Source organism: Mustela putorius, unplaced genomic scaffold (genome assembly GCF_011764305.1).
Source record: "Mustela putorius furo isolate JIRA1106 unplaced genomic scaffold, ASM1176430v1.1 tig00003988_pilon_pilon_pilon, whole genome shotgun sequence".
In the NCBI taxonomy this organism is placed as follows: Eukaryota; Metazoa; Chordata; class Mammalia; order Carnivora; family Mustelidae; genus Mustela; species Mustela putorius.
In genome coordinates this window covers 2,364,242-2,390,924 of record NW_025422127.1, presented here as the reverse complement: position 1 = coordinate 2,390,924, position 26,683 = coordinate 2,364,242, and the positions used below count along the sequence as shown (strand labels likewise).

General features: G+C 52.5%; 1 protein-coding gene across 2 annotated transcripts; it reads left to right on the top strand.

Moving 5' to 3' along the window:
- The first annotated feature begins 1,538 nt into the window (after positions 1 to 1,538).
- Positions 1,539 to 21,640, top strand: MYO1A (myosin IA). 2 transcript variants are annotated; one of them, XM_004773169.3, is made up of 28 exons: positions 1,551 to 1,801; positions 3,508 to 3,641; positions 3,767 to 3,882; positions 4,168 to 4,262; positions 4,473 to 4,577; positions 4,787 to 4,833; positions 4,969 to 5,032; positions 5,440 to 5,538; positions 7,559 to 7,662; positions 7,778 to 7,925; positions 8,401 to 8,519; positions 8,597 to 8,683; positions 10,084 to 10,149; positions 10,312 to 10,416; positions 12,787 to 12,849; positions 13,059 to 13,259; positions 13,429 to 13,655; positions 14,001 to 14,201; positions 14,454 to 14,547; positions 14,980 to 15,129; positions 15,249 to 15,317; positions 15,741 to 15,815; positions 18,955 to 19,089; positions 19,780 to 19,886; positions 20,283 to 20,415; positions 20,518 to 20,670; positions 20,849 to 20,976; positions 21,270 to 21,640. In XM_004773169.3, exons 2-28 carry the CDS (start codon positions 3,528 to 3,530, stop codon positions 21,391 to 21,393), a joined length of 3,129 nt encoding a protein of 1,042 aa, XP_004773226.1. In that variant the 5' UTR covers positions 1,551 to 1,801; positions 3,508 to 3,527; the 3' UTR covers positions 21,394 to 21,640. The 2 variants fall into 2 exon arrangements, with proteins under 2 accessions (XP_044927623.1, XP_004773226.1); XM_045071688.1 differs by lacking the exons at positions 20,283 to 20,415; positions 20,518 to 20,670; positions 20,849 to 20,976; positions 21,270 to 21,640 and adding an exon at positions 20,057 to 20,200 and having other exon boundaries at positions 1,539 to 1,801.
- The last annotated feature ends 5,043 nt before the right edge of the window (positions 21,641 to 26,683 follow it).

The following is a 26,683-nucleotide window of genomic DNA, read 5'->3' as shown; positions in this document are numbered from 1 at the left end:
AATCCCCACGGACTTGGAAGTGTATTCATACCTCATCCATTTAAAGTGACCCATTCATCCCAGTGTGGCCAGAACCTTCCTAGTTTTAGTTTTCAAGTTCCCATGTTTAAAGGACTTGCCTTAGGTCCAAGACAAACTAGGGTGGTTGGTCACCCCAGCTGTGATGTTGATGCCGTTGTGTGATGCCTTCTGTCATGGAGCACATAAGAGGCACTCAGAAAATGAGTCAGTGGGTGGACACACAGATAAACCCTTCACTGTGGGCAGCTACAGATTCCTGGCCTGGAGAACAGAGACCTGGATTCCAGACTGAGGTTCCTGGGATCACACCGTGGGAAAGTGGCTTCTCATCCTAGCTCTGTTTCCTCCACAGAAAAGAGGGGGTCTGTGGTCCACATACACCTGGATTAGTGTGCTGATGGCACTTCCGCTTGGCTTGCTCACTCTCTCCCTTGCCTCTTTCTCCTTTTGGGTATATCTAGTAGATCAATAAATCATGTACGGGGAGGCTGATAATGGAACTGCTGATGGGCCTGGCGTATGCAGAATGCTTCTGTGAGAGCAGTAGAGTTTGGACCTTGAACCAAGCAGCTGTGCCTGGGAGTTGGAGGATCGAGTCTCTTTCCAGCTAAGTGTGTGTAATGACCCATTTGCTCTTTGTGCATGCCTGGGAGAGAGGATGGTGGGCAGACGGAGCCTGTTGTTGAGGAATTTTCCTGGGTGGCTGAGAGGGTACCCAGGAAAATTGTATAAGCCTCTTACCTATTGGAGGCAGCTGTTTACAGCTGGGCTAGTGCTGGGAAGCAGCGTCTCAGGGTCTCATTCAGGTTCCAGAAGGTTAAAAATCAGAAATACCAAAACTTGGGCTGAACCCTATGGGTGACTTAGGGTCAGGGAGCTGTATTCTATTCCTGGTTCTGCCACATATTGTCTGGGGGACCTCAGTATTTGCCTCTAATTTTCATTTTCAATGGAGTGAGTAGCTGTGCTGCCTAACTGACAGGGTGATGTGATTCCTGGAGATGACTGGTACATGTGGGAGTCCATGAAACTGACATGTACACAAATGCCAGGTGGTATCACTACCTGGGTCTTTGGGTCTGTTTGTGGGGGGCTGACTCAGCGGGAAGGGAATTTGGGGATTTTGTCTGCTTAGTTCCCCAAGTAATGTCCTTAATACCCTCTGACTCCCAATAAGATAGGTAGGTTTGAGAGAAGTACTGTTTCTTTGCTAGGGAAGACACTCCAGCCTGCCTTCCTCTTTGACCAAAATTCCTGACTTTTGGAGAAGTTTTCCTTGGCTATAAATTCCACTCCTGCTCTTATTTCCAAATTTGGGGTGGGGGGTGGGGCAACAGCTCTACCTGAGCCCTTCAGCTAAGCCCAGCCAGATACCCTTTCCTACCTACAGTATATGTATGTGTGTGAGAGGGGGCTTTCTCATGTGACTAAGCATCTCCCTCTGGGGCTCCAGGCCTGGGAAGAGTTAATCGAGCCACACCCTCAGCAGGAACGGCCTCGGACTTTGTGCTGAGCAGCCGTCTCTGGCCTCTCCTGGCTTGACTGGCATAGGGAGCCTTGGCGAGAGGAGGCAGCACTGTAGAAGGTCAGAGGAGTGGACACTGGCAAGAGGAGGGCAACCTCTTTCCTGGCCTCTCCAACACCATGGACAGCTCCCGTTAACGAACGCACCTCTCTACCCTTGGGGCCTTGGGACTCCTATGCCCCCTTCCCGTCCAACTGGGATTTCATTCACCATTCTCCAAGAGACACTGAAGTTATACCCTAGTTCCAGTGTTCGGTGAGTCTTGCTTTGGCCTGTCACTGCTCTGCCCATCTAGGGGTGCCCTATCTGGGGACAGCTTCCTTCCCCCCCCCATCACATTCCCACTCCCCTCCAATCCAAATCCAAAGAAGATGCTTTCCTCCAGCCCCATTTCTCCTGCTCACCCCTGCCTGCCAAGTTACTTAAAAACTTATTTTTTTAATGTGGGATAATAATAGTACCTATTTCATGGGGATATTGTTTGTAAGCATCAAATGAATTCGTGGTATGTAGGGTTTGGAGCCCTGCCTGGCTTGTGGTATCTGATTGTTAGAGATTGCTTTTGTCATGATTACTGCTCTCTTGCAGTTGTGTCCTTCCAGGAAGTGACAAGCGCTCTCATTTTCTGAAACTTGGGGAAAGCAGAGCGAAGGCTGAAGGCCGCCTGCATTCTCCTCCCGCCCCACCTTCCATCTCTACCTCCCTTCCCTCCCCCGCCCAGGTTCAGCATTGCTGGAGACTAGGAGGATGTGGCTTTTTTATTCCTGTTGGGGAGTAGCCCTGACCATTATACTAATGATTCTGTCCTGCACCAGGCCACCCCACCTACTTGGCCCCGCAGGAAAGACTCAGGAGGGCCGGGCTTCCTCCCGAGGTTGCCCCTGCCATGTGCTCACTGTGTGCAGAGCCCCACAATAACTCTGCTCCTCCTTGCCCACTCCTACCAGCTACTAAAAAGCTGGGAGTGTCCCTCTGGGGCAAAGTCCATGCCGGAAGGTTACAGCAATGGGTGTAAAAGCCGGAGATGGAAACAGGGATAGCCATGGAGGCACATGGAGGGATCATGACAGCTAATTGATGTGGGAGAAACCAACCTCACTTTTATTTAGGGTATTCTAATCTTTGCTGGAGGAACTCCTCTAAGTCATGTCCTCTAACTCACCAATCATCTCATCTGGCCCCCATTTAGAAGGTGAATCTCAGGGTGCCTGGGTGGCTCAGTGGGTTAAGCTTCTGCCTTTAGCTCAGGTCATGATCTCAGGGTCCTGGGATCGAGCCCTGCATTGGGCTCTCTGCTCAGCAGGGAGCCTGCTCCCCCCCCCCCGTCTGCCTCTCTGCCTACTTGTGATCTCTATCTGTCAAATAAATAAATAAAATCTGAAAGGAAAAAAAAAAGAAGAAGAAGGAGGTGAATCTCACCATCACCAAGAGAGGGACCTACGCAAGGATGTTTGCACTAAGTGTGGGTGGGCTGGGTGACTGAACTAGAGGTTGCAAGAGGTAGGAGGTGAGAAGGAGAACTGGGGGCAGAGGGTCAGGGAGGCTGGACCCTGGCCAGGGCCTCCGTGCTGGGGGTGGACAGACAGGGAGTGAGCTTTCAGAGCCTACCATTCCTCCCCAGGCTGCTCTCCTGGAAGCGCAGCCGTGCTCCCCTGGGGTTGGTTGCTGCCTGCTGGGTGCCTTCCTTACCCCAGTCAAAGGCAGGTGGTCCTGTCCCACCCCTGCCGCACCCCCACCAGCCCTGGCCCAGGGAGCAGGGGATTCTCCCCACTTGGCGAGCGTTCTCACAGCTTCCCACAGTTAGCTTGGCGTAGTCCAGAGGCCTCCCTGGGTTGAGGACGGTCTCTATGGCCAGGAGCTGGAGGGGAGGCTCTCTTAGCTCCTTCTGCCCTCTTCCCCTCACACAGTTACTGGCCCCTAAAGCTGAGCAGACTTCAGCCAACTGTTTCCCTTATTCCCAGGACCAGCAGCCCCTCTAGACATGACTCTACTGGAAGGCTCTGTGGGGGTGGAGGACCTGGTGCTCCTGGAACCCCTGGAACAGGAGCCTCTGCTCAGGAACCTCCAGCTGCGCTATGAAAAGAAGGAGATTTATGTGAGTGGGTGTGGGTGCCCCTGGCTGCGGGGGTGTGGCTAGAACTGTCCTGTGCTCCCACCACCCCTCCCAGCATCCCCTACCCCAGCCCTGCTCATCCTCTTTCCTTTTTTTTTTGCCTCCAGACCTACATTGGTAATGTGTTGATCTCAGTGAATCCCTACCAACAGCTGCCCATCTATGGCCTGGAGTTCATTGCCAAATACCGGGACTATACCTTCTATGAGCTGAAGCCCCATATGTAAGTAAAGGGACCGAGGGAAGGCTGAGAGGGCCCCCACTTCCTGAGAGCGAGACACCCTGATTTCCTCTATCCTTTCTCCTGAAGGAGGCTCTCCAGCTTCCCTACCCCCCACCCACCCCAGTCCCAGGAAGCCCCTTCCTAGACCTATCCCTTGCTCAGTCTAATCCAAGTGAGGAGGGCAGATGACTGTGGGGGCTGGAGATGGAGAGAAAGATCTCTCCATCTTTCTTGGGTCTTGGATTAGCCCCACCTTAGTCATCACCTGCTTCCTCCCCCCCGAAGCTATGCTTTGGCAAATGTGGCATACCAGTCACTGAGGGACCGAGACCGAGACCAGTGCATCCTCATCACCGGCGAGAGCGGATCCGGCAAGACCGGTGAGGGCCTTGGCTGGGGGCTGGGGGGGGGGTGGAGGGGGCGTGGAGTCACTGCTCCAGCTCCCCGCTCATCTCTTTCCCAGCCAGGCCAGGCCCTGCCCCACCCCAGGAATGCCTCCCCAGCTTTTCTGCTTGTGAGGGGTGTGAGGTGCTGGACTTGAGGGGAGTTAAGGGGGGGTGGGGATCCATGTGAAGGTTTCCCTCACACAGAGGCTAGCAAGCTGGTGATGTCCTATGTGGCGGCTGTCTGTGGGAAAGGGGAGCAGGTGAACGCTGTGAAGGAGCAGCTGCTTCAGTCAAACCCGGTGCTGGAGGGTGAGGATTCCGGTCTCTGCCTTCTCTGCCCCCGCACCCCCTCCCCACGGGCCCCAGAGACACTTGGACCTACACCCTCTTACCCTGTTCTTGTTCACCCTGAAAAGTCCGGGATTGGCATGATGGCTGGAAGACCTTCCTCCTTCCCCTTCTCAAGAGCCCCTCTCCTCCCCTCAGTCACCTCCCCTCCCCTCTCCCCATCTCTGCAGCTTTTGGCAATGCCAAGACCATTCGCAACAACAACTCCTCTCGATTTGTGAGTGACCATCTCCCTGGCCTGGGAGGAGAGGGTGTGGGGGCTTGAGATGGAGGAATGAGGCACAGACCCCTGCCGGACAGGGTGGTGAGAAGAGGAGGAAGCCAAGTCTCTCTCTCTCTCTGGTCTCTGAAGGGAAAATACATGGATATCGAGTTCGACTTCAAGGGATCCCCCCTTGGTGGCGTCATCACAAACTGTACGTGTCTCCCTATTCCTTTTTTTCTTTTTTAAGATTTTATTTTTTTTTATTTGAGAGAGAGAGAATGCACAAGCTGGGGGCAGGGGCAGAGGGAGAGAGAGAAGCAGACTCCTTGCTGAGCAGGTGGGACTCGATCCCAGGACCCTGAGATTACGCCCTGAGTTGAAGGCAGCCTCTTAACTGACTGAACCCAGGCTCCCCGAACATGTATCCCCATTCTGCTCACCACCTCTTTTTCCTCCCCACCCCACGGTGTCCCTTTCTGCTGATTTGCTACCTTAGGAAGGAATAGTCGGCCACTGAGACTGCCCAAGTCCTCAGAACACCAGTGATGAGGGTCGACCTAGAGGGAAGCTGTGACATCTCCCAGCCCCTCAGGATGTTATTTTCTAATCTGCTGCCAGATCTGCTGGAGAAATCCCGAGTGGTGAAGCAGCTTGAAGGAGAAAGGAACTTCCACATCTTCTATCAGCTACTGGCCGGAGCAGATGCCCATCTGTTGAGTATGTGTTTGTCCCAGAGACAAGGCCGAAGAGCCCAACTTCCATTCCATCCCCTCTGGGCTTCTGCAGCCCTCAGGCTTCTTCTCCCTGCATTCCTCACTCTGAATCTCAGCCACTCGTTCGTTGCTGGGAGCAATCTCCTGACCTCTATGTTCTCTTCTTTTTCTGGGATTGTATTGCTAGGAATAAACCTTCTGGCCTCTTATTCCTCTGTCCTGCTTGGGTTCCTGCTTCCCCAGGCTGGCTTCAAAAATGGAACACTTATTTCCATCTATCATCCTTTCCTATCTTCAGTGTAAAGGGCTTTATCGATAGCTCAGCAGAAAATCCGGCAAGATATTCTAAGTGTTCAAGAATGTTTGATGAGCTGTAGTAGAAGCTGTTCTGGGTCTACATCTGCCTCACCCAGGCCCTGTCCTTGATTTATTCTTCTTAGATGGTTTTATGGAGGTTTCACTTATTCATTCATCAAACAACTCTTGAACTTTGATGAATTCATTCATCAAACAACTCTGTGCTCGAACATGGTGCTGGCTTCTAGTGGTGCAGAGTTGAGTAAGATGACATGGACCCTGTCCTCAAGAACTTACAGTCTCCCAGGGATGACAGCTATTTGAACAGGAACACAGCAAAATATAGTGTGATCAGTGTCACAGGCCTGTGCTGGAGGCTGTCAGAGCACTAGTCATGGAGTACCCTGCCTTGTCCAGGGGAGCCCTGGTTGTTAGATCGACCCGAGGTGGCTCTGGGTGGGGAGCACCATGGAGTCTGGTGGGACTTCAGGCCTTGCCAGTGTTTGCCTCCCAATCCAGCCTCTAGCTGTGAGCATTGTGGGTGTCTGGCCCCCAAGGACCTACCCTTTTGGTTTCTGGTTGTTCTCCACTCGACTTGTGACTCTCTCCTTACCCCTTGGGGAGGTCTCCCTGGTTCAAGAGCCCCTATAGCTCACATACTTCCTTCCTGGCTCCATAGTCTTGGTTGTGTTCGGGTTGTCTGAATCATAGGCACTAGTGTCCTGTTCTGGTTGGTTCAACGATTGATTGAAGCCAAGGCTGGACAGGGCCTCCCTGGTGTCATCATCCCAGGGCCTTTCTGACTCATTCTTTGTCCAGACACCCCTCTTTAGCAGGTTCCTGTTTCAAAATTTGTATCTCAGGGGAAGCTGCCCTTACACTCTGGTTTGAGGGATATTCCCTGATTCTCAGATCGGGTAAATAATAGCTAATTGGTATCTTTCAAGCTCCATGCCTAACCTACTCCTTCCCGCCTCAGGTGAACAGCTTTGACCATTCCCTTGATTCATTTCTTCTTAAGAAAAAAGTTTGTATATGGCAGCCAGGCACACAGGATATGAAGATGAAAAACACAGTCCCAACGCACAAGTTGTTCATTTGTGGGAGAGACAGAAGAAAGCAAAACCTAGCCCATATGTTGTGGGCTGGGATAGAGGCTCACCATGGGGGGAACACAAGAGAGACTTTTGGCTCAGCCCCACGTCAGAGAGAAGCGTCCAGAAGAGGGGTCAGGTTTGGGGAACAGAGCATCTGACACTTTGTTCGTGCTGAATGAACAAATAATGAATGGGCCAACTCGGGCCTAGGTGAGGTGTTGAGGCTTGGAGTGGGTGGGACATAGGTGCTCACCCTTCTTTCCTCACCTTTGTCCTCTCAGAGACACTGAGAACTGAGCAGGATTGAGAGTTTGCTTGTTTTCATTGTTTAGAACCCTGAGGGTGAGACGAGGAATGGAGTGAGTCTTTTCTTTCATAAAAGTTGGAAAGAAATAAAATCATAAAAGTTGGATTAAGAACACCCAAACCCTAAATACTGCTTAAAATTTTCATTTATTCTCATGGGAATTAGTGATCCCCAAACAAAGGAGGCAGGGGAAAAGTCTAAAACAAAAATGGCTCTTTTGAATTAATGAGTATACCAAGCTAGGTCAGGGGCTGTGAGAGTCAAGGCCAGAGCCTCCTGGGAGCCTGCGTACTAACCCTCTTCCCTCGCACTGGCCCTCCCAGAGGCCCTGAAGCTCGAGCGGGACACAAGTGGATACACCTATCTAAACCAGAAAGTGTCCAGAGTGGACGGCATGGACGACACCTCCAACTTCAAGGCCGTACAGGTGGGTGCCCGGGGCGGGCCCTTAGGTCAGCCCCTGAGCCCAGGCTTTGGCTTTGAGAAGGGATGCATTGAACTGCCACCACCGTTCAGCTTCTGATTTCTGCTCTCTCATCAAGAGTGCAATGGCTGTGATTGGGTTCTCGGAGGAGGAGATTCATCAGGTGCTTGAGGTGACGGCCCTCGTGCTGAAGCTGGGGAATGTGGAGCTGGCAGATGAGTTCCAGGCCAATGGGATATCAGCAAGTGGCATTCGGGATGGGAGAGGTCTGCATCACCCTGCTGGTAACCCCAAGCAGCTCCCAAATCTTCTACTACGATTTCTGTTCTTCCATCAACTTCCATGTCACTTACTTCACTCTGATTCTGTCCCCCTCTGCCCATTCCCGAGCTCTTCCCTAGACACACTGTTGGAGATTCCCAGTGAGACACTTTGGAATGAGGTTTTGAAGTTCGATAGTTCTAGATTCTGGGACCTCTCTGAATCTCAGTGGAGTTTTTACAAAGCATTTCGGGAGATTGTCCTACTGAAGTAAAGAATGCATTCAAAGTGTCCAGAGCTCCCTCTGTCCTCCTCCTCCTCCCCAGAAATTCCTCCTGGGCTGTGTTCTGGATGGGCTATAAGGATATCCCCAGCAAGACCCAGGGACCCCTGTCTCCCAGCAGTGTCACTTCTCAGCCCTCTTCCCCTGGGAGGAAAGCCCTCTTTTCAGGCCATGTTGTGTTTTCCTCCTCACTCTAGGAATTCAGGAGATTGGGGAAATGATGGGTTTGAAATCAGAGGAACTAGAGAAAGCTTTGTGCTCAAGGACCATGAAAACAGCCAAAGAAAAGGTGGTCACTGCACTGAATGTCATTCAGGTAAGAGCCCTATGGGGTGAGTCTGACCTGGGGACTCTTCTGTGGCTACTCCCCTAACCAGCTGGCCCTGCCCGCAGGCTCAGTATGCTCGCGATGCTCTGGCCAAGAATATCTACAGCCGCCTCTTCAACTGGATCGTGAATCGAATCAATGAGAGCATCAAGGTGAGAGGTGGCTCTCTGCTCCCAACACTCTCCTGTCTGCCTCACCTTTCTTGCCCTGGTCACCATCCCCATACTTTAGGTTCTGAGATGAGCAGAGGAAGAAGGAAAAAGCATAGGGTCCAGTTCCTTCCAGTAGTGTGTTGTTGTGGAAACATCTCTAGTTTTTGGGTTTGACTCTCTGGATCCCCTATTTACTGCCTGTGTGACCTTTTTGTTTCAGAGATTCTGAGCCTCAGTTTCCTGATCTGGAAAATTGGACACTAATGGCTACCTGCTTCACAGGGCTTAGTGAGGACTGGATAAAATTACGTACATGGTTACCATATAACCCAGAAATTCCACTCCCAGATATAGATCCAAGAGATTTGAAAACAGATGTCCACATAAAAACTTGTACCCAAAAGTTCAGAGAGGCATTATTCATACTACCCCAAAAGTGGAAACGACTCCAATGTCCCCCAGTTGATGAGTGGATAAACAAAATGTGGTATATTCATCCAGTGGGAGATTAAGAAGGAACGAAGTACTGATTCATGCTCAGCATGGACAAATCTTGAAAACATTCAAGTGGAAGAAGCCAGACACAAAAGGTCACATTTTGTATGATTCCATTTATACGAAATGTCCAGAATAGGCAAATCCATGGAGATGGGAAGCAGATTAATGTTTAGCAGGGGCTTGGGGTAGACGGAGGAGAAGGGGGGAGTGTCTGCTAATGGGTGTGGGGACAAGATTCCTCTTGGGGCTGATGAAAATGTTCTGGAATGAGATAGTGGGGATGGTCATATACCTTTTGAATATACCAAAAAAAAAAAAAAAAAAAAAAGCACTGAATCATACACCTTTAAAGGGTAAATTTTATGGAATGTGAATTAGATCAAAATGGAGCTAGTATTCAAAGCTTTTTGTACATGAAATGCCATCAATTCAGAAGCTATTACTGAAAGGCAGCTGAGAAAAATAGGATTTAAATCTAGGTTTGGGTAAATGCTTAGCTCTTTTGAAATTTGATTTGTTCATCTGTAAAATGGGAATAATCACACCTTCTAGGGTTATTGTGAGGTTTCTTGAAGTAAGAACGTAGACTTTTTTGTAAAATGCCCTACAAATCTAGGAGATGGCTATTGTCCAGAGAGGATCTTACCGTCTTCCTGCCTCATTCCCTGGGAGCACCAGCCTAGAATCTGTTCACTTCTCCCTTCCTCCCTCAATTCCTCCCTCTACTTGTCCTCTACCATGCAGAGGAGGAAGGAGGATAAAATCACAGCAGTCCTCTCCCAGCATGGTCAAGCTCACCTGAGTTCTGTTCACCCTCTGCTCCAGTTGCCTCTGCCCCAGAAGGGCCTGGCCTGGTTTGCAGAGGAGGCTCGTCCTCAGACTTCTCTTTTCCTCCTCTTCAGGTGGGCACTGGGGAGAAGAAGAAGGTAATGGGGGTCCTGGATATCTATGGCTTTGAAATTTTAGAGGTGAGCGAGTTTTGCCCAACTACAGCACCCTGCTTCCCCGGGGTTGGGGCACGTAGACTCGGGGCTGGGGAGGGGGTGGTGAGAGAGGGGAGGCGTAGGGCAGAGAGGCAGAAAGGGACTTGGGCTGAGTGGCTCCCTTTCTGCCCGGGGCCCCTCCCTCAGGATAATAGCTTCGAGCAGTTTGTGATCAACTACTGCAACGAGAAGCTGCAGCAGGTGTTCATCGAGATGACGCTGAAAGAGGAGCAAGAGGAGTATGAGAGGGAGGTACGCCGAGCCTTCCCCTGCTTACCCTCTCGGAAATTGCTTCTGGGCATGTGCCCGATCTGTCCTTTTCCCCCATCACAATTTCCTCTCACTTGTCCCCAGATGGGAACACAAAGGACAACAAGTATCCCTTGCACAGGTGCAGTCCAGCATTACCGAGAAGCCCTGGTTTTTGCTCTCCATCCCCCAGGCCCCCTGCGCCCCACCCCAGGCCATGCAGGGAAGGGGCAGAGGGATGGAGGGGTGTGTGTGGGGAGACCTCACGCGGGTGCGGTGACAACTGTGCGTGGCCTGCAGCGCACTGTGAACCAGATTTAGAAGGGCCATTTCTCCTGCCCTCATCACCCTACCACATCCCTTTTGGTGCTTTTCTTTAACATCTCAGAATTCTTTGTCTCCTGGGGCCCTGGCTGATGTCACTCTCCCCTCTTGTGGCACTCTGATCCCAGACTTCCTCCCCAGAAGTGCCCCATGGCTCAACATTTCCACACTCCTTCCCCTGTTTGCCCAGAACCCTTGTTTTCTGTGGCTAGGTGTGAGAAAAGCTATCTGATTGAGCTAACCCACCCCAGAGTGTGAATGGCTGAGAGTCTCACTCGTCAAAACCCTCCCAGGGATGCTGCCCGGGAGCCGTCAGGGATCCGCTGTGGCAGAATTTCAGGCAATGTGGCCACAATGTGTGGGAAAGGTTTTATTTTTTTTTCTTAGTTGTTTTGTATATTTTTATTTTAAAAATTTAATGATCAAATGGAGAACACATTCCCATGCTTCGAAATTCAAAAACTTCTTTAAAAAGCTCATAAAGAAGAGCTCAGCTCCCTCCCAGCTTGTCCCCAGCCTCCTAGAACTCCTACCATCTAGAGCCAACTGAAGGGGCCCTTTTTTCACAGGTGTTTCATATGTAATCAAGCAAATCCATAAGTACATTTGCCCACAGAATTTATTCAAATGGCAGTGAATACAATCTGCTGCACATCGTGCTCTCAGTTGACAAGAGATCTTTCTGTATCGGTAAACAAAGAAGCATCTTTATTGCTACTAGGATTGTAAGGATCTCATACTTCATTTAACTAGTTGAGGAAGGCATATTGGGGATGAAGTACGAGGGCAACTCTACTTAATTCTACTACGCGTTCCCTAAAGATCTGTGATTCCCTAAGGATCCCTAAAAAGAAAGAGAGGCTTGTGTTCCTCTGCCACATGCCCATACCCGGGAATGGCCTGAGCCTGGGAGGTGTGGCCCTGGAATCAGGAGCCACACCTGATGGGTGGGGAGCAATTATCTTTGGGTCTTCTTCTGTACCATTCTTGCCTTTGTTAAAAAAAGATTTATTTACTGGTGCGCCTAGGTGGCTCAGTCGATTGGGTGTCTGCCTTTGGCGCAGGTCATGATCGAGCCCCGTGTTGGGCTCCCTGCTCAATAGGGAGTCTGCTTCTCCTTCTTCCTCTGCCCTATTCCTGCTCTCACTTCCTCTCTCTCTCAAATAAACAAATCTTTTTTTAAAAAGATTTTATTTATTTATTTGAGAGAAAGAGTGTGCACGTGTGTGGGGGGCTGTGGGGAGGAGGGCAGAGGGAGAGAGAATCTCGAGCAGACTTCACACTGAGCACAGAACAAGTGACCCTGAAATCAAGACCTGAGCAGAAATCAAGAGTCAGAAGCTTAACTGATGGAGCCACCGAGGCACCCCCATTCTTGCTTTAAAAAACAAAAACAAAAACAAAACTACCCAATCCCAAAGTATCAGGTAGATTAGTGGTTCTCAAACTAGGGGCATCAGGTGTTAGGAAGGCAGATTCCTGGGCTCTGTCCCAGACATGCTAAGTCGGAAAGCCTGGGGGTGGGGTCCAGCAGTCTGTTTTCCCAAGCCCTCCAGATGACTGCGATCCAAGTTCGGGAAGCACTGATGTAAGTCTTTGAAGATGTATTAAGTTAGGTCTGCTATTTGATGAAGTTGGCTTGTGCACTTTGGCTTATAGGTTTTTGTGAGAGCAGCGTAGCCATTCTCTCTTCCACATACTCGGGGACCCTTCCCTACTGCCACAGTGGGGTAACCCCTAGCCCAGCCTTCACTCAACATATGACACCTCCCTCTCCAGCCCACAGTGCCTATAGGGCACTTTGAAGCATTTCCCTGTCCCTCACAGCTGCTTTGGGTCTTCCCACGTGTCCAGCTACCCACCCCACAAATTCTCCATCAAAACCTTGGAGGGATGGGGACCTAAACAGAAATCACACCAGGCACCCCCTTAACTATGGGGCTTTCTGAGTCCTTTGTGGGATGGGTTGAAGGGAGCCTGAGTCCCATGAGTTCTTCGGAGACTTGTCTTGGACCTGCTCCTATGACCTGTCGCATTACCTCTTGCCAGGGCATACCGTGGACAAAGGTGGACTACTTTGATAATGGCATTATCTGCAACCTCATTGAGCATGTGAGTTATTCTTCTCTCATCTCTGAGACCTCCTTCCTCTTCCAGACTGCCTGAATATCCTTGCCCTGTCTCTCCCACCTGCCTTTCCCTGCCCCACTTGGTAAAGATGGTAAACAAGACAAAGGATGAGGGGCAGAGGGACAGCAGTGAGGATGTGGACATATTGGAGGCCCTGGCCTAGGTTGGGCTGATCTTGTTTCCCTGACCAGAATCAGCGAGGCATCCTGGCCATGCTGGACGAGGAGTGCCTACGGCCTGGGGTGGTCAGTGACACCACTTTCCTAGCGAAGCTGAACCAGCTCTTCTCCAAGCACAATCACTATGAGAGCAAAGTCACCCAGAACGCCCAGCGCCACTATGACCACACCATGGGCCTCAGCAGTTTCCGTATCTGCCACTATGCGGGCAAGGTGACATGGCAGGGCTGGAGGGTAGAGACCAGGGCTGGGCGTAGGTGAAAGGCAATGGGGGAGAAACTACGGGGAGATGAGATCTGGGAATACGTCATGCTGAGACTGGGAGCACCAGTTGCTGGGACAAGGTCATGGGCCCTCCAGACCAACAGCTGTTTCTCTACAGGTGACTTACAACGTGAACAGCTTCATTGATAAGAACAATGACCTACTCTTCCGGGACTTGTCTGAGGCCATGTGGAAGGCCCGGCACCCCCTCCTTCGGTCCTTGTTCCCTGAGGGAGATCCCAAGCAGACATCTCTCAAACGCCCCCCAACTGCTGGGGCCCAGTTCAAGAATTCTGTGGCCATACTCATGAAGAACCTGTATTCCAAAAACCCCAACTACATCAGGTGACATGCTGGGCACATAGGAAATGCACTGTATGTGATGACACATGCAGTGTCCATGCACAATGTCCTTTTGGGGGGTATCTCCGGAATAGGGCTGTCAGAGGCCCCTCCCTCATAAAAAACAAAGTCAGATGAGTTGCTGAGAGTCCTGGAGCAGGGAGAGCATCAGACTTTGGTAGGAACTGTGCTTCAGTGAGTGAAGCTGGGAAGGCCAGTGTGTTCACTTCCTCTGAAATGTTTCTACTCGGGGGAATGTGTGCAGAACAGGGTTCTGGAGACCAGAATGGGTCACACTTGCAAAGGTGAAGCTCCTGAAGCCTGTGCCTTGCACCCCTCCACCCCAAGGTGTATAAAGCCCAATGAGCATCAGCAGCAAGGTCAGTTCTCATCGGAGCTGGTGGCCATCCAGACTCGGTACCTGGGACTGCTAGAGAACGTGCGGGTGCGACGGGCAGGTTACGCCTACCGCCAGAGGTACGGGCCCTTCCTGGAAAGATACCGATTGCTGAGCCGGAGCACCTGGCCTCGCTGGAATGGGGAAGACCGGTAAGACCCCTAGGGGAGACAGGGGAGCAGGGAAGGGCAGCCAAGGACCATCTGGGCCAGGGAGGGAGCAGACAGTGGAAATCCCCAAAGGTCCATGAATGGATACTTGGGGAAATGAATTCTCACTTTTCAGGGGCTCTGAAATCTGTGCAAGCCCAGAGCTCCTCTCCCTGGGTAGAGGGAGTTGGGGAAAGGTAAAAGAAGACCCTCCCTGGGATGCACCTGGGCAGCTTTCCCCATCTGTTCCTGTAGGGAGGGGGTTGAGAAGGTCGTGGAGGAGCTGAGCTTGTCCTCAGAGGAGCTGGCCTTTGGGAAGACGAAGATCTTCATTAGAAGCCCCAAGACTGTGAGTAGGAGGAGGCAGTTGTGTTTGGCAGGGGGTGGGAGGCAGCTGGGTTGGAGAGCCCCCCAGTGAGAGGCCGGGCTTTAGGGAAGCATCCCTAACTAGGGACGGATGGTGGGTAAGGTAGTCTGCTCTCAGCCGGGACTTCATGCCTGGGACCTGAATCCTTGGGCTACGCCCCTGTCCTGAGCCCTGGCAGATAGGGGCCTGCATAGCCCACTCCGAGTGCCTCTGGCTGGGGTGGGACTCCTGGGGGTCCTGGGGATGTGCCCCTTGTGTCCAATCGTCCAAACCTAGCATAGGCCTGAGATAGAGTTCAGTAGGTGCTCGGGGAGTGACTGAGCAATGAGGACACCACTGGCTGGGAAGGCCAGGTGCCCTGGGTGCCACCAGGCCAGCCTTTCGCCACACACACCCCCCTTCCACTCTCCACAGCTGTTCTTCCTGGAGGAGCAGCGGCGCCTGCGCCTGCAGCAGCTCGCTACGCTCATCCAGAAGACCTACCGGGGCTGGCGCTGCCGGGCCCACTACCAGCTCATGCGCAAGAGTCAGATCGTCATCTCCGCCTGGTTTCGGGGCAGCAGGGTACCGCTTACCACCACCCTCCCCAGGGGTCACCCCCTGGCTCTTATAAGAGACTGGGAAGCGGGACAGCTGGTTCAGGAGATGGAGTTTCTTTCTAACAGTCCTGTTGTTTTCTGCAGCAAAAGAAACAATACGGGAAGATAAAGGCATCGGTATTGCTGATCCAGGCTTTTGTGAGAGGGTGGAAGGTAACCAGGAAGGGCAGAGGGGCCTCCTCCCCAAACACAGGTCCTTCCCCACATGCTTTCTCCCTGATTGTGCCAAGCACAGGGCAGAAAGTGGAGCAGGGAGTGCATTGTGAGGTCAGGTCTGCACCTGCGCGTTGTGCGATCTGCTGCCGTGGGTCTGGAAGGGTGGCCGCGGTGGGGAGGGGGGGTTGTGTCTGTGTGCAGGGGTGTGTCCCTGACTTAGTAACAGAGCTCTGCCTGTAGCTTGGAGGGCCCTCCTCTTGGCCAACCCGTCTGCCTCTCCCTGCAGCACAGTCGCAGCTCTATCTTACTGTGTTCTTTGTGTGGGAGAAAAATATAGAACCTCTTCTAGATCTGTCTTCTATCATCTAGGTCTAACTGTCTCTCTTTTACTTTGACTCCTTTCTCCTATGTCCCTGCCAGGCCCGCAAGGATTATCGAAAGTACTTCCGGTCAGGGGCTGCCCTCACATTGTCAAATTTCATCTATAACAGCATAGTAAGTGGTGGGTTTGGGGGTGGAAGGTGGAGGGTTGTGGGGAGGGCACAGGTTTGGAAAAGGAAGATGAGTGGTTTGAGAAGGCTTGCCCCCCAATGGGCTTCTTCCATCTGCTCCTACTTAGTGTTGAAGTCGGGGGGTAAAAGACAGTGGGGCAGCCACCAGCAGGAAGCAGGCCCCAGCGTCCCAGGGCCCAGGGACAGAATGGGAGGGTGTTCTGGCCTGAGCGGACACGGCTGGCAACCTTGTGGCCAGAAGGGCTCCCAGCACACTCACTGACTGATCCGTGGTGAATAGGCTCAGGAAGAGATGGGCTGGGTGGTTAACAGCCGTGGAAGAGGCTGAGCCTTCTGGAAGAGCACCATGAGGACACACACAGGGCTAACTAACTCAGCCTTCCAAGATCCATCTTAGGGTTGGGGTGAAAGTGGAGGAATCCTCCCTTCCACCTCTTCTGAAACCATAGCAAGTGAGTCCAAAATTAAATCTCAGGAGAGATCTTAATTCTGGAGGATCTGGGTCCAGGTGGCAGGAAGAAGCCAGGACATTCAAACTCTGGGCAGCTTCCAGGGAGAGGAAAGTGAACAGAGGAGAGTGTTTTCCAGAGACGTCCATCCAACAGCAATGGTGCTTCTGAGGAGCGGCAAGGGAAAGCAGACAGGGAGAGAGTAGCACTTCCAGCGACGCCTTGCAAAAAGCCAAAGAGAGGGACTGAGAGCAGGACATGTTGGACAGAGGGCTGGGGTAAAGCAGAGTTGACCTCTGCTGATTCCATTTTTGACAGTTAGGACTCTTACTAATTATGCTTCTGGGATACACTCATTGGAGCTCCCCTTTGTTGTTGGAGAGGTGGGATCCTTACTGGGCCTCTTCACTGTCTCCCTGAGCCCTTGCTGTGTCCCCCTTCTCCTGCCCTAGAGGGGCTCCATCACGATGGCCCCAGACTGTCTGCTTTCCTAGAGTACGTGCTCTCTCGCTGCATCCCTGAGGCCAGTAATCTGATTCAACTCTTATCTCCTGACTGGCCCCTCTTCTACCTTTTCTTTTATCTGCATATTATCAGGCATCTGCTGAATGTCACCCCAGCAGCTGCTGGGTTTAGACCAGTATTTCAGTGAACCACAGCCCCTACAGAAGCATGTGTACAGGGCCAGATGGCATGGATCCCTTCAGTGTTTCTGACGAGTTTGTATTTTGCTATTGCTTTGCCTGTAACTAATGTGAATACCTACTATTTTTTGAAAACTTACTATGCCCTAGGCCCTTTACATGAATTGACTCTAATGCTGTCAAAATTCTTGAGGTAGACCCTTTTCTTTCCTGTGTTTGGTAGGCCCAGAAAGGCTGACTAACTCGTGAGGGGTCCTGTAGGTGGTAAGGGCAAGAGAGCTGGGATACACACTGTTTGTCTCCAGAGTTTCAATGCCTGCCTAAGACTGTCTCCCCACACGGTCCCCGGCCTACCCAGGGCAGGAGGGCTGTAAGGGGAAAGGCAAGACTTTCTAGATCTAGAGAAAAATAATTAAAAAGAGAAAATACTCAGAGATTCCACATCAGTTAGAACATGGGGGATTGTGGGAAATGCTTAGGAACGTTCATTGAATTAAATCAAACTAGACCTGACCAAGGACCGGGAACTTAACGGTTAGACCAAGGCTGCTAGACCTTTGTGGTGGAAATATCAAAGAGCTGGGATAATTCCTGCAGAGTTACAGCAATATACTGAGTACACTGCCTTTTCCTATTTAAATTTTTCTAACCTAATGTCTTAATAAAAATTTTCCATAAAAATTCTGAAAACTGGGACACCTGAGTAGCTCAGTGGGTTAAAGCCTCTGCCTTAGGCTCCAGTCATGATCCCAAGGTCCTGGGATCAAGCCCTGCATCCGGCTCTTTGCTTGGCAGGGAGTCTGCTTCTTCCTCTCTCTCTCTCTGCCTACTTATGATCTCTCTCTGTCAAATAAATAAATAAAATCTTAAAAAAAATATTCTGAAAACTTAGAAGTGCTCAAAATCAAGCTAATCTTTTTAAAGAGATTCATTTATTTTAGAAGAAGAGAGTGCGAACAAGTGAGGTGGAGGGGGGCAGGGGAGGTACAGAAGGAGAGAGAGAGAGAATATCCTGAAGCCGACTCCAAGCTGAGCAAGGAACCCGATGTGGGGCTTGATCTCAAGGCCCTGAGATCATGACCTGAGCTGGTGTCAGCTGCTTCACCAATGGCGCCATCTGGGCACCCCAACATCAAGCCATTCTCCATATCTTCAATAATTCTACCCCACAAACAAACAGGGTGCTCGGTGCTCCCTCGGATATAAAGACTTGAAAATCCTTGTTCTTTATTTGGGGAGAGTAAACAGATGCCATGGGTGAAACTTGATTGGATCCCAGAACAGGAAAAATAAAAGCAAAGCTAAAAAGAACATTTTTAGAAGTTTATAAAGGACGTTAGGAGAAATTTGAGTATGCATTGCTGTTGGATGAGTGTATCTAATTAATGTTAGTCTTTTTAGGTATGGAGGTGCATCTCAAAGGATGGGTAGGGTCTGAGTGGGCAGAGCTGAGCCGAGAGCAGCATGGACTAAGGCACAGAGAGCTAACACGTGGGATGGGCAGAGGGCGTGACAAGGAGTCCTGTCTGAGAGGTGTGCCAGCAGAGTGCAGGGATCCTGTGGCACGAGCTTGGGCTCTAAGTGGAAGACTTTGAATGCCAAGTGGAGGTGTTGGGCTGGACTGATCAGAGAGGAGGGGAGGCGGCCCCCGCTGATAGTGGTGGCCAACGGTAGGCAGTTGTGAACCAAGACAACAGGAAGGTACAGGAGCGAACTGTCAAAACATGGAGGCCAGTTTTCACCTTGGTTCCTCTCACCTCTCCTACCCTGGGCAGCAAATCTCTGCTTGGAACCAACCCTTCCCTCCCTTCAGTCTCCCGGTCACACTCTTACTGGCCAGCCTCCAGCCTACACTTGACACCAAAAGAGATCGGGGAGGGGACTCCCTTCCATCTCCTCACTCCACTTGGTGCTTCTTGCTCTGGGGGCGGGGGGGTCTCCCTCCTCTTGTGTGGCAGGATCTAGGGGAGAGTTTGCCTCTTGGGAGAACTTCCTTCTTATCAGTCCACTCCCAACCCTCCCCACGTAGACACAGAAGTTCCTGCTGGGGCTGAAGGACAATTTGCCATCAACCAACGTCCTGGACAGCACGTGGCCGGCTGCCCCTTACAGGTGCTTCCACGCAGCTAACCAGGAGCTGCGGCAGCTCTTCTACCGCTGGAAGGTGAGCGGGGCCCAGCGTGGCACCTCTCATTTCTCTTTCCCTCCTCCTCCTGATTTTCCTCGTCTGCCTCCTCTTCCACTCCCCGTCACCGTCCCCCGCTTTTTTTTTAATTGGGAAAAGCATACATAACAAAATTGGCTGTTTAAACCATTTTTAAAGTACAGTTCAGCGGCATTAAGCACATTCACATCGTTGTAAGACCATCATCTCCATCTCCACACTTTTTTCATCATCCCAAACTGAACCTCTGTACACATTAAGCAATAACTCCCCGCTCTCCACTCCTCCAGCCCCGGAATGTCCACTCCACTTTCCCTGTGAATTTGACTGTGCTAGGGGCCTCATATAAGTAGAGTCATACGTTTGTCCTTTTATGTCTGGCTTATTTCACTTAGCACAGTGTTCTTCCATTCAGGAAATACCTACTGACCACCTGTTTAGACTAGGCCTTGCGCTGTGTGTTGGGCATATAGCCCTCCCTCCTAGGGCTGGCATTTGATTGTTTCCAACCCTCTCCCCCAGAGGCCCTCAGGCCCCAGGGCTCCTCCAGCCCCTGCCCTCTCTGAAGTGCCTCCAGCCTGTTCTGTTTGCTGTCTCTCTGCTTCTCCACTTCTCAGTGTTCTTCCCATCCACCCTCCCCAGGCCTGCCCCCTGCCTCCGGGAGCTTAGCCCCTGCCCCTCCCCCCACAGTGCAAGAAATTCCGGGACCGGCTGTCCCCGAAGCAGGTAGAGATTCTGAGGGAGAAGCTTTGCGCCAGTGAACTGTTCAAGGGCAAGAAGGCTTCCTACCCCCAGAGGTGAGAGCCCCTCAGACCCCACACAGTCAGTCTCATCACGAGCAAAGGAGCATCCCCCAGGTGGGATAGGGCAGTGGTTCCCAAACTTGGGTGTGCGTAGGCACCACCTGGCAGGCTTGATAACACCCAGATATGGCTGCACCCTGTTCTCAGAGTTTCTGATTCAGCAGGTCTGGGGCTGTGGGCCCAAGAATTTGCCTTTCTGACAAGTACCCAGGGGACGCTGCTGCTGGTCGTGGCCCACGCTCTGAGAACCACTGAGAGAGAAGATATGGTGGAGGATGGGGAAAGGGGCATGGGAGGACTAAGAGGGGAACTCACTGCGGGGAGGCCCAGGGCCTTGGGGGTCAGTGATAAGGACCTGGTCTCCACCATGTACCTCCTATGTGTCCTCAGTGTCCCCATCCCATTCCATGGTGACTACATTGGGCTGCAAGGGAACCCCAAGCTGCAGAAGCTGACGAACGGATCAGATGGGCCTGTTCTGATGGCAGAGACTGTGAAGAAGGTCAATCGTGGCAATGGCAAGGTGAAGGCCCGCATCCTGAACCCCTCCCCGGAGCTTGCTCCAGAGTTGGAAGGGTGGGGGTTCATCCTTGCCTTTCCTCACACTTTCCTCTTCTGTCCCTAGATTTCCTCCCGAATTCTTCTCTTGACCAAGGGGCATGTGATTCTCATAGACACCAAGAAGTCCCAGCCCAAAATTGTCATTGGGCTGGACAGTGTGGCCGGGGTGTCAGTCACCAGCTTCAAGGATGGGCTTTTCAGCTTACATCTGAGTGAGGTATCAGAGCTCCCTGGCTGCAGGCCCTTAGGCTGGAGAAGGCGGTGGGCATCATGGAGTTGGGGTGGGCTGGGTGCGATGGGGCCCAGACCTCTCACTCTGGGCCTTCCATGCCTCTCAGGCTGCTCCCATGGAGGAAAAAGGAATCCCGTCCTCACTCTTTCTCCCCCTTCCTAAGATATCATCAGTGGGCTCCAAAGGGGACTTCCTGCTGGTCAGCGAACATGTGATTGAACTGCTAACCAGAATGTCCCGGGCTGTGCTGCATGCCACACAGAAGCAGCTTCCAGTCACCGTGACTGAGAAGTAAGGCCATGAGCTGGGGCTGAGGGCCATCTTGGGGGCAGATGACCAAGCTGTTGGTCATTGTGACCGGAAAAATCCGTGTAGTCAGAAACCGAAGCACACTCTGTCAGGGCAAGCCTCGAAGGTCTTCTTAGTCTCCCCACCCAAGCTGTCTGGGGCCCTGAGTCTTCTGATGCAAGGGGAGGAGAGATGCGCTTCCTTCAAGAAGGGGAGGGGAGGCCATCATGAAAATACGGGAGTAGGGTGAGGGGATGGGGGTACTAGCTTTGCCCCTCTGCCTGCTCCCCCTCCAGTTTCTCAGTGAGGTTCAAGGAGAGCAGTGTGACTGTCAAGGTCATCCAGGGCCCTGAGGGCGGTAGAAATGGCAAGCTAAGCTGCAAGAAGAAAGGCAGCTGTGGCCTGGAAGTGACCGTATAGTGAGGAGGTGGGGGCCGAAGGCGGAGACAGCAGCTTCTTCTCCTGGACCAGTGCCCATCCTGCCCACCCGTGTTTGTGAGAGAATCTCCTGTCCAACCCCTCTGATCCCGGGGATGGGGCTCAGAGACTGAAGAGCCCTTGAAGAGAACCTTTCTCCCACACTCTTCCAGTCTCCTCTCCCTTAGAACTTAGCTTCCTCCCACCCTCGGATCTTTGACCACTAATAAAACAAGTGACTTTCCAAACATTTGCTCAGTGTGGGTGAGTCCCTGTTTCCTGGCCTTCACAGGACTTGTACTTTGACTGCCCTCGCCCCCTTCCCCCTCCTCAGGCTCCTTGGAGCTAGCAAATGCAGATAATAAGAATGGAAAAGAAGGGAAATTGTCTCTGGCCTCCTTGACCGGCTGAGCTCTGGCGGGGTTTGGAGAGACTGGGGTGGAGGTGGGGCAGCCAGCGATGGGGCTCAGGTCCCAGGTGGCCAGCGGACTGATTCATTAAGTGTGTCCCTGGAGGGAAGAAGTGAGGATCCCTGTCTTGTCGGAAACTAGGATCCTTTGGAGATTTAGCCTGAAAAGAGACCCAAGGCTGGAGGGCTCATGTGAGCTGAGGTGAGCTTGGGAATGCAGGGTCCCCTACACCCAGGAGTTGCCCCCTCCAGCCCCCCAGCTCATCACTGGGCCCCCCAGCACATGTGCCCCCCAGCATCCTCTTCCTTTCTGCACAACAGAGATGCTAGGCTTCTGCCAACAGTTTTCTTGCTAATCACTGCCCAGCAGCTGGGGCCTGCAGCTGGTGGCACTTGCGGGGGTGGGGAGGCTCCCGATCCCAGACTCTCCCACCCCTAGGACTGCCCCCCCTTCATTTATTTCCCTTGGGTCACTGCCATTATTTTTTTCTTAATTTTCAACTGTCTCGCACCATCTCGTCCCCTTTTCTCTCACTAATATCAATACGTAATATTTTGTATAATGCTCTGAATATCTCCCCTTTCCCTTAATATCTGTTTCCTTATAGACTCTGCTTGTCTCAGCCTCTCCCACCCCCGTCTCTACCTTTAGGGAACAAGCAGCTCCTGTGTTTGCCATAAAATGTAGATGTGTGCTCTGTGAGAGTGGACAAATGGCTGCCTTTGTTCCTGTCTCTGGATGTCTCTCCCTCATTTCACCATCCCTACCTTCCTTGCCTCTTGCCTGTCTCCACCACTGAGCTCCCTGTGCCTTGAGGCTGGGGTTTCCCTCCACCTCGAGCTTCCAGAGCTTCCATCATCAGCAGGCGGCTCACGGCCCCAGGTAATCATGCCTGCGGGAGCCCTGATTAACTTCTCTTCTTGCCTGTAGATTAATCTCGCTCTCTGAGCATCAGTCCTGTTCTGGCACACCCGGCTCTGGGCTGGTAGAGGGCACAGGGAGTCTGCTTTTCCTGGGCACGTGGGGGGCTGTGTTCTGAGAGAGGTGAGCTCAGGCTCCCAGTCTGCTTCCCGCTGCCCCCACCCTCCCGCCCCAGCTCGCCCCATCCTTGACTTCTCAGAATCAGGCCGAGGAGGAGGTCGTGTCTGGCGAGAGGGGGCTGGTTACCAGAGCCTGGCCGCCCCCGCTCTCCGCCTCATCTCCTGCTCCCAGGGCCCAAATTGTCGTCACTTTCCTAGTGAAGTGTCTGGTCATTTTCAGAAGCAATTTCAGGAGAATATGCAGCTGCTGCTCCCCATCCTGCTCTCCTTCCCCAGGGCTGAAGGCACTGTCTGCTCTCTGGACTGGGGAGAGGAGGGGGGGAAGGGCTGCAGTCCCTGTCACCCTCCTGTCCTCCCTCCAGCTCTCATGTGGACTGATGCTAGTCTGAGGAAGGGTGCGGGCTCATCTCCTTTATTCTCCCATCCCTCCCTCCCCTGCGTCCCATCTCTGCCTCTCTTCTGGGGTCAAGGAGTGTGGGTTTTCATCGCCCGAAGCCTCTAGGGGGGCTCTGTTGTCCCACCTGTGCGCTAGGGCTTGAACTGGCTCCACCGCGCCGGGAGAAGCTGCTGTTCTGCTGTCTTCCTGCTCGGTCAGTCCAGCATTCTTGAAGTCTGGGTGGTTTCTCTGAGGGCTCGAGCGGGGGGGCCTAGAGGCCCTTAGGCCCCGTGAGGAGCCATCCGAGTGCCTCAGCTCACAGCAGCTCTGGCGCCTTGTTCCTGGCTCAGCCCATCCCCTCCAGTTCCTTGTCGAGGGCCATCCGCCAGCTGTCGTCCGGCTGCAGGACTTGGCAGGACACAGAGCTGCCATCCTCCTGTTCTTTTCGGGTATCTCCGCCTAGGGTCTGGGCCCTCCCTTGCCACCCTGCAGCACTGCTCTGGGAGGCTGGGAGTGTTGCCGTGTTGCACCCGAGCCCTGCACGTGGCGGACACATGTCGGTCATCGTGCATCACAATGCACGCTCGTCGGTCCCCTCTTCTACCAAACACCATCTCGGCTCCACAGAACACATACTGTCCTGGCCTCATCTCCAAACCACCCCAGCAACAAAGAGGGGGAGCTCCAGTGGGAGGATCTGCTAGGGACCCTGCTCCTCTAGGCTGGTGATGGCTGTCCAAGACGTGGCTCCAGTGAAAAGTGTGTAAGGGAAAACCACCTAGGGTCTCGGGAGCTGCAACACGCACTCCACAGGGCATTTGCACACGGCATGTGGGGGCAACATGAAGCCTTGCCTGCCCCAGCCCTTCAAAGCCTCCCGCCTTCCTCACCTTTCTGGCTTCATTTAGCATCAGCTCTTTCAAGTCTCTGCTCATCCCAGAGATCAAGAGGAGATCAGTTCTCCAGTTCTCCCTGCCATGCCCTCGCTTCCCCCGTCCTCGGCTCCTGCCATCCTCTGTGAGAGGCTGCATCATCAAAGGACATTATTCATTGTGGACCTTTGCTGAAGCCCTGCTTCCCTGCTGCTGGGGTGCAGAGGCAGGGATGGAGGGGTGGGCAGATGGAGAGAGGCTGCCTCAGAGATGGGACCCAGGAGCCTTCAGTTCTCAGCCCTCAGTCTAACACGCCTCCTACTGCTCTCCACCCCCATCTCCCACCACCCTAGTTCCCTCCAGCCTGCCTAGCCTGGATTCCCTTCTCCAGACTGGTATGGGGAGGAGAAAAGGTAGAGGATGGTTGCAATTAGAATCAGCACCTGAGCTTCTCCAAGGCATGAACCCGCCATGACATTTACATGTAAACAGGCTCCAGCTTCTACCCCTCATCCCACTGAAGGCTCCTAAGCCTGGGTCCCGGTCCATGGTTGGCCCATACAGCGCTGTAATTACCTGGATAATGGGAAGCTTTAAATGAGGCCCCACTAGCCTCTCACATTATAAAGGGCCCTTAAGACCCAGCTGCTGCCCTCACCAGGGGTGAGCGTGGGGCCATGTGCTGGCAAAGTAACTTCTGTCAGTGTGGCCCGAGTCCCAGGGTGGGTGGCTATTGGGGGTGTGGAGTAGAGAGGCGAACATCTCAGCACTAGCAGCACTGAGAAACTCTGTGGGGGATCCACACTGTGGGCTGCAGTCAAGAAGGAAGCTCAGGCTTCCTTTTCTGTTTTCTGAGTAAATTTTTATTGAGCACTTATTATATCCCAAATACTACAGAGCTAAGGATCCAGTAGTAAAGAGAACAGACAAAAGTTCTTGGCAATGGAACGCGGACATTCTGGTGGGGTAGACAGGCTGTAAGTGAAGCATTTAGCATATGGGATGTAATTAATGATGAAGAGAAGAAACAGAAGGGGGATATGGAGTGTGAAAGGGCGGTTGTTTGAAGTAGGGTGACTGGGGAAGACGTTGGTGAGTGGAACATCTTTGGAGTAAATACACAACGGCTGTAGTTCTCCTCACTGCCCCAGAAGGAGAAGAGAGCAAGGTCCCAAATCTCCAGGTCTTTCAGAGAGGGGGAGCACCACTTCCTCTGGGAGAATTAATGGCTCCCTTACTGGTCAAAGTTCGTACCAGTGTAGTAAAACAAAGGGGAGGTTTGGAGTGAAAAACACACAAACAAAACCTGAATTTATGGCTCTTCTCTGGTAGCTGTATGTCCTGGAGCACGGGACTGACTTTTTTTTTTTTTTAAAGATCTTTTTATTTTTATTTTTAAGTAATCTCTATACCCAAAGTGGGGATTGAACTCAAGACCCCAAGATCAAGAGTCATCTGTTCTCCCTATTGAGCCAGCCAGGTGCCCCAGGACTGAACTTTTTGAGCCTCAGTTTCCTCCCCTGACAAATAGGAAACGCTAAGAGTGACAATGGCTCTGAAGCTGCTTTCACTTTGCTGTCTCCCCACCCCATCCCCGCCTGGTTCCCTTGAGCAGCATCTTCTCTTTCCAGTCCTCCTTCCATCCCAGCCCAGCTCTGACTCTGGCTCTCCCCTGGGGCTCCACCTCAGGTATGAAATGAACAGCATGAGCTCCTTCCACAGAGTGGGAAAGGAAGGAGAGGCTTGAAATGTCCAGGGAGAAGATGCCTGGCTGCATGGAGGCCGATCAGAGAGGGGGAAACATGTAACTGTGAGGAAATAGAAGCAGTTAAGAGATCAATGCTGAGCTGCGCTGGGCCGGACTGGGCCGGGCCGGGCCAGGGAGAGGAATGGGGGAGGGGTGGTGGTGACAGCTCCGCCACCGTGTTCTTTTCCTCCTTCCTGAGGTTCTAGCAAGAGGAATAGAAGTTAGAACTCTGGAAGAATGCAGCAAAATCAGGCTGATTATGGGCTGGAGAGGGAGTGGTGTAGGGAGAGGCATTTGCCCTGGTGAAGAGGGAGGCAGACACTGGAAGTTTCTGCATTATACAGCAGGGGAGAAGCGCTGACCCATCACTTGGTCCTCGGCTTGGTCAGCTGCAGCTGGAAGGAGGACAGGGGGAGAAATGAGAATGGGAAGGGATGCCAGACTCACCTCCCAGTGCTCAGGGGCCTGTGTCTGGTTGTCCCGGGAGTGTGGGAGGGCCAGAGAAGCACCTGCCTGAAATGCTTCTGGTCTGGCAGTTGAGCCTGAAGGTTTAAAGGGCAAGGAGCTGGTGGGTGAACAATGAGGAGAAGGAGACTCCGGGACCACACCTACTGAGCTATACCCAGCATGGACATTTTGGTACAAAACATACACAACATCATTCCTTAGTGCACCCAGCTCCGGAGCTGTTGGAATGTGAGCACACTGCAGGGCCTGTGTGCTCGTGTGTGTCTGTGTGTGTGTGTGTGTGTGAGTGTGCGCGAGCGCCTGCAGCCTATAGCCTCCTTTTTCTCCACCAGCCACCCCCCTCCCCACCAGCCACCCTGGGATTGGTGATTCGCAGCCCC